The sequence below is a fragment of the Corella eumyota genome, chromosome 2, assembly GCF_963082875.1.
Source record: "Corella eumyota chromosome 2, kaCorEumy4.1, whole genome shotgun sequence".
In the NCBI taxonomy this organism is placed as follows: domain Eukaryota; kingdom Metazoa; phylum Chordata; class Ascidiacea; order Phlebobranchia; family Corellidae; genus Corella; species Corella eumyota.
In genome coordinates this window covers 20,136,326-20,143,692 of record NC_137491.1, presented here as the reverse complement: position 1 = coordinate 20,143,692, position 7,367 = coordinate 20,136,326, and the positions used below count along the sequence as shown (strand labels likewise).

General features: G+C 31.0%; 1 protein-coding gene across 2 annotated transcripts; it reads right to left on the bottom strand.

Moving 5' to 3' along the window:
• Positions 1–948: 948 nt before the first annotated feature.
• On the bottom strand, positions 949–6,997 carry LOC145743100 (IQ calmodulin-binding motif-containing protein 1-like). Of its 2 annotated transcripts, XM_082560987.1 has the most exons (11): positions 6,832–6,997; positions 6,423–6,538; positions 5,998–6,171; positions 5,394–5,599; positions 4,938–5,108; positions 4,304–4,454; positions 3,561–3,771; positions 2,964–3,112; positions 2,515–2,646; positions 1,812–1,968; positions 949–1,214 (listed from the first exon to the last, which is right to left on the bottom strand). In XM_082560987.1, the coding sequence occupies exons 1-11, from the start codon at positions 6,929–6,931 to the stop codon at positions 1,036–1,038; spliced, it is 1,746 nt and encodes a 581-aa protein (XP_082417113.1). In that variant the 5' UTR covers positions 6,932–6,997; the 3' UTR covers positions 949–1,035. The 2 variants fall into 2 exon arrangements, with proteins under 2 accessions (XP_082417113.1, XP_082417114.1); XM_082560988.1 differs by lacking the exon at positions 949–1,214 and having other exon boundaries at positions 1,883–1,988.
• Positions 6,998–7,367: the final 370 nt, after the last annotated feature.

Sequence of the window (7,367 nt, the reverse complement as noted above, 5' to 3'; positions counted from 1 at the left end):
TCGTAGAGAGAAGAAACTTTAGGTCGCAGGGAAATGTTAGCATAAGCATATGCTCTAATGTTTACCGAAATGCCAATCTAGCCTAGTTTTCTGGCTGAAAAGTAAACAGTTTGCTTATCAGAATATCAGTCGGCACACTGACAGGTTAATTTATACTTGATAAGCGATTATTTATATTTTATTTGCTCAAAATCTCGTAACTAGGCTCCATTCGTTCGCTTTAAGTTTTCTACTTCTTAGACAAATTTACATAAACGTTCGTTTTTAATAATTTCGTTACTTTTAAATCACAAAAAATTCAAAAAAGTCGCCACAATTATACCGCGTGTCGTCTGCCTCTTTTTATGACGTAACAGAGGAAAATATAACAAAGCATTGTGATAAAATAAGGGCACGATAAACACCTCTTTAACAGGGGGAATGGTGTACTGTGATTATGACGTAATTAGTTAAAACAATGGAAATTGTTTAATCACTTTACTTAATCAACTTCCGATCTCTTTGTTATAATTTCTTAAAATCAAAAAAATTAAAATTGTGATTTTTTTCGCCCAGATTTTTTACGACAAGATTAAAATTTTTAAACTTACCGACATTTATTTCAATATCATTTAAAATTTTTTTAATTTATTAAAACTTACAATTTAAATATATATTATGAATAGTTTTGAGTTAAAAAATGTATAACTTGATTAATTATCGAACATTATTTGGTTGGAAATTTACCAACATTTATTTTGTTTTAAATAAGTCTTTAAAGTCTATAGTTTGATCTTTTGGGCAAAGTTTTTTTTTAATACCAGTTACAACTCCATTATATTTAGTTGATTGTTTTAAATTACATTATTAGATTATTTATTAAACAATTCTTTCTGTTACTTTATAAGAGAGAATCTTGAATATAAGAAAAGTTAATAAAAGTACATAAAACTAATTTATTCTACCAAAAAATGTACAAAAACATAATACTTAAATTATTTACTAAAAAACAACAAATAATATAAATAATAAAATCTTAAAATTTTTATCATGACGTCACGACCACGCTGAGTCGAGATCGACGTCATCGTCACAGTTGAGTTGTTTCCACCAAGGTTGTGTAAGTGACGTCATCAGTTTAAAGTGTTGCGATTGGGCGAAGTTTTGAATGAGGGCGGAGTTTACGGATAATTTGGAGACATCTGATTGGTTGGCTTCAGATAAAGAAGGAAGGTCTAGAATTATGATATTTTTTGATAAAATTGTTGCAAGATTTAGCTTCACTACCATAGATCCTAGGTTCAACCCCTGCTGCTTTCATGCTCTAGCGCCCCTGAGTAAGGCGTTATAAACGGTATAAACTCCTGCTGAGCCACCACTTAATCTGCAGATTAATTGTTGGGCAATTATAATCTATAATACCCCAAACTGCTAAGGTGAACTTAAGACTGGGACAGAGTAATTGATGTTACTCTATGTTTCGGTTGCCAAATCGACCTTCCTACATCAAGATAAATAAATATAAAAAAGAGGGAATCAAACTCAAGACTTATAAAAAGGCGCCTAATCTTTTTTACCCAGCTTATAATATATAAAAATTTAGCAATTCGTCGCTTAAAGTTTTTAAAAATTTTGAAAGAAAAATTGAATTTGATCCCCTACTGCTTGTGAGACGCTATAACTCCTGCTGAGCCAGCATTTAATCAGCAGCTTAATTATCGGGCAATTATAATCTGTAATACGGCATTATACCAATGTGCCTAGATTATAATATCTTATAGTTTGGAAATTTGTGATTAAAATTTAAAAAAACATCAACTTAAAGAGATTACTGTTAAGTATTTCTTCTTCAGTATGTATCCTGGCTAACAAAGAACTTAATTTTTGTTCCTCATTTCTCATAATTCCTTCTCTTCTATGATGTGATAATAACCTCTCTTGCGCCTGCTTGTGGTTAGATTCAACATCACTTCTGGTCACTCCATGGCGCTGCAGAGTTAAAAATTAAACTGGTATAAATTAATACTGAGTTAAAAGTGTGGTTACGGTCATGGCAGCATAAGCCAAAAGGTTTCGGGTTTGAGCCGCACCATGCCACACTAATAACCCTTGAGCCAGCGTTTATGGATAGCTCAACCATGACTAAGTGCACACTCTTCCCCAATATAAAAATATAAAACCTATCTCGACCGCAGCGTGGTGTAGTGGTAAGAACTCTTGCTACACCACACATATGGTAGTGGGTTTAATCCCCACTGATCTCATGCTGTAGCGCTCTTGAGTGAGGCGCTATAAACGGTATAAACTCCTGCTGAGCCAACACTTAATCAGCAGCATAATTATCGGGCAATTATAATCTATAATATCCCAAACTGCCACAGACAACTCGAGACTGGGTCGGAGTAACTGATGTTACTGTATGTTTAAGTCGCGCATTCGACTTTCCCACATCGAGGATAAAGATATATACAAAAAAAAAAGGTGAAAAAAATATACAAAGTAAGGTTTATTATAAAATAGAGAATACATATTTACCATGTTTAAAGTTTGCCATTGTATAATATCTCTCTCATATTTTTCCCTTTTTTCTTTAGTTAATGCTTGAGTGGGTTCATGTGGTTGGACTTCGGGAACTTCTTTCTTTTTTGATCCTAAATATTTTTTCACCTAAAAAATTTGTAAAAAAAAAACATTAACAGAGGCATTAAGTATAAGATTAATCAACAGTAAGATTTAGTACAAGGGGTCATTGGTTCGATTCCTTCTGCTTCCAACCCTTAAGCAAATCGATATAAACTCCTGTTGCTGAGTCAGCACTTATTCAGCAGCATAAATATCGGGCAATTATAATCTATAATATCCCAAACTGCTAAAGACAACTCAAGACTGGGTCGGAATAACTGATGTTACTCTATGTTTAATTCAGGAAGTCAACCTTCCCCGCGTTGAAGATAAATAAATACTAAACAAAAATTATCATTTACTTTCTGTTGGATGACTACTGCTGCTTGGTTTTGTTGATCTTGTATTTTAACTTCTTTAAACTTGAGTCTTTGTTGATGAGCTTTCCAGTGAGCTTGGATTATAGTAGCTGCGTGCTTTTCTTCATTCTGAATATGAGCACTAATTTTACCTAAAATTAAAACATAATTGTAGTTTATTTTTATCTAGTTTCCAAATTTGTGCTGTTTGTATGTTGTTGTGTTTTAAAGAACGATTCAAGGGTCAAAAGCTTTAATCAACAGCATGGTGTAGTGGTCAGAATTTTCGTCTTCACTACAAAAGGTCCTGGGTTCGATTTCCACTGCTTTCATGCTGTAGCGCCTTTGAAGAAGGCAGTATAACAAGTTAAACTACTTCTGTGCCAACACCTAATAGGCAGGCAATTATAATCAAAAATATCCCAAACTGGCACAGGCAACTCGAGACTGGGTAGGTGTAACAAATGTTACTTTATGTTTATGTCATAAAGTCATCGAGGGTAAATAAATATAAAAATAAAAAAATAACTCCTGCCAGTTTTTGGAACTAATTAGGAAACAGACATTTAATGGATGTAAATATAATCAATAAATACCAACCTGCTGGTAAAATCTCCAAACTTTGAAGCTTTTCTTCTCTTTTTTTCCTAAAATTTCTTTTTCTCTCCATTTTCATTTCCTCTCTCTCATTTTTCTCACTTTTCTTCCACTCCTCCTGCTCCTTTCTTCCCATCCGCTTACTCCTAAAACTCTGTTGCAACTTAGGAAGATTTTTCTTTAGTTTTCCGACTCTTGCTCTTGTTTTCCAACCCTGGATAACAAATAATTTAAAATTTACGAATGTAAGAAAGCTGACAAGACATAGTAATTGTAAGAACGTAAAATCTTAAGACAAGGGTGTTAAATAGGTTATCATACAATAGTAAGGAACTAGTGGATATTGAACCTAAGACTTTGGTTTCAAGAATAACATAAAGTCAAAATATCAATAAAACTATGTCAAAAATTTTAAAGCAAGGGTAGTAGGCAATCGGAAGCGAGTTCCCTTTAATATAGAGCAGGTTCAAAAAGCAAAATTCGATGGAATTATTTTATTTTGTGTTTATGTATTCTTGATGACTTTATGATCAAACATGGCACCTGGTCTAGTCTTAGGTTGACTCCGGTTTGGAATACTATAGATGTCCAATAAATAAGTTGCTAATAAATTTTAGTTTAGCATGAGTTTATATCTTTTATAGTGCTTTACTCAGGGACACTACAGCATGAAGCCGATGGGGATCAAACCCAAAATCTCATGTAGTAAAACTGTAAATAAAACAACAATACAAATAATAACCTACCTTATAGTGAGCCCAGATAGTAATTGCTGCATTTCTTTTTCTTATAAGTTGAGCATTTTGTGCTGAGCCAGCCTCAAGGAGTTCAACAAACTTCATGAGATCAGAACCAAATCCATGATCTTTCCAACCACTCAACACCATTTTTAAACCTCTAAAACAAAATAAATTTTAGTATCAATCTTTACAAATTACTTTTTTTTAAATAACATACCAAGTTTTTTTAAGATGAAAGGTTTTACAGTGCACTTTGCAACTAGCAAATCCTCTAAGGCCTTATAAGATAAATCTATACATAATGGAGCTTAGTGTATGACATATTTATACAAATATATATGTACATGTAAAATTTAGAGGCGTTAAAAAAAAAACTGTCATTTATGGTTTCAGGGTAAATTATTGCTTGCAAATATTAGTTGGGAGTTGCAACCATAATATCACAAATAAAATCCTGACAATAGGGCCGGCTACTATCAACCAAAAAAATGTTGGCTTAAGACAGTTAACCTCTTTAACAGAAACTTTGTGCTAAAAGACCAAGAGATAAATACTAATAGTCTTTAAACAACACTTTAGTTCATATTTCTTTTACAACAATCCAACATTAAAAAACAACATTTCATAATTTTTAACTTACTTAAACCTTGTCACCATTAGAGGAACAATATGAGAATAAGCATCGGCCATTAAAGTGATAAGTTTAACAGTGGAGTGAGCTAGTTTATCATCTGATGTTGTTGTTAATTTGTAAACTAGTTCATCTAATATTCCATGCAGGTTGTTTAATGCCATTTGTGGAAGGCATAATCTGGAAAAATGTTGTTTGTTTTTTAAATATGAAAAATGTATTTATTATTTTTAATGATATAGTTTAGTTTTTTAAAAAGTAAATATTGCTTTATGCGTATCAAAAAGCTGCCATCAGTGGGTATTAAACAATAAATGTTAGGTATTAATTTTAAAATACAATAGTTTGTTTTGTGCATTTGTTTGAAATTGCCTGTTTTTAAAAACCTCTTAAAATAATTTTTAACTTAAAATTTAAAAATATCAAAAATTTTTTAAATATAGATTTTACAAAAAAACTACTAACCTATCAACCCTAATCGCTCTTTGGATTAATAAGATGACCTTTATTTCCATCGAGTGGTCACCTCCATCCCCCATCAGCAACCTCAAGGTGTCAGCAGAGTTAAGAAAGCTCTTGCATAAGTAAGGATGGCAAGTTAAAAGTTGGGTTAATCGTTCAAATAATTCTTCAACTAATTCTTCGTTGCTGCGATATTGGTAAGAAGGTTTCTGAACAATAATTCATTTATTATACATTTCTTTCATGTAAAAATACATCAGTTACTCCAACCCAGTATCGAGTGCCTTTGGAAGTTTGGAATATTACAAATTATAATTGCCTCAAAATTATGCTGCTTATTAAGTGCTGGCCAAGAGTTTATACCAATTATAGCGCCTTACTCAAGGGCACCACAGAATGAGAGCTGTGGGAATTGAAACCACAACCTCATGTAGTTAAGTCAAGTGTTCTGATCACTACACCATGCTGCCGTTATAATAATAATAATAATAAAATGTTGGCTCAAGCAGGAGTTTAGTGGTGCAGCAAGTGTTCTTACCACTACACCACACTGACGATTTAACTGTTAAACAAAACTTTTACTACCAAACAAAAACAAACCGATTACCCTTTTATTATCAGTTATTTGTTGCTGAAATATCCTCAACAACTTTAATGAACTAACCACTGCAGAAACCAGAGTAGTTTGACTGAATTCTTGTGAATCGTTGATGTTTATATTACAACAACTCTCACTCAAGATTTCAAATATTGTTACTCCAAGTTCAGGGCCTTCTTTGAACTAAAAAAATTTTTATTTAAAGTCAACCTTTTTTAATTTATTTTGTGAAATTTTTTATGTGTTTTATTAAAGACTGGTGATCTAATAAAGTCAAAATTTTACCCCTTTTAACACAAAAACTTTCACAAAAAGTTTACAAATAATATAAAAACACTTATTTATTATTTTAAATGGTTTTAATTTTAGAATATGCTGACTAGTAGTAACTGTTATTCAATTTTAATTTTGTTCAAGTTTTTTATTCAACTTACTGTATTAAAATCATATTTGAGTGAAATAGCACACCATGACAACAAATCATATTTCCAAATTGTTTCGTAAATTTTTCGCATTTCTCTCATATCTCCTGCATTTTTTTGAAATAAAGCTAAATATACATACAATTTTAGTAATGCAAAAAAATAATGGAATTATAAACCATATAGTAATAAAAATTAAACTAAGGACCTTATGACCTTTTAAAGCATTCAATAATTTTTTTAATACAAACAACTTAGTGTTAAACTTTTTATTGGCAACCTATTTCACATTAACTATAAATGGTTTAACCTCGAGGATAGACAAATACAAAAAAAACTATTTTTTATGCCGTTTGGAGCTGGGCGTTTGCTTTTACATTTTAGATAGTTGGACTTAAAATTTTATTGTAAAACCTCTTACGTTTTAGTTTAGCAAGTAACAAAGGTATTTCACGTTCACTGGCATCAGCAACCACTCCAGCAATTTGTAAAACTTCTAAATTTTCGTCAGAATCCTCCATTTTTAAACTTTTAATTAATTTTATTTTTAAATTTTACGCGTTATTTTTTGTTTACATCGTCATGACTCTACCTACTGGATGTTTAATTTTCATTTTTACACGATCTTTACATCGTGATTTTTTGTAATTTTATTTTTATCCTCACAAAAAACAATCTTATAAATTTAATTTTAAAAATTAATATTTCAATAAAATTGCAATTTGCATAATAATTAAAAACAAAAATTTTAAAATAAAACAATAAGTATATGATTAAAGGTTGTAACATTCAACATCAGCAAAATAATAAGTTGTTGCAAGAAAACTTTAAAAAAAGGTAAAAGTGAATTATTTTTTATCAAACCACAAATAAATTAGTAGCAAAACTGATTCCTCAATAAATTAAAAAAACTGATTTATTAATAAATTAAACCAGTGCTACGACGAATCAAACAAA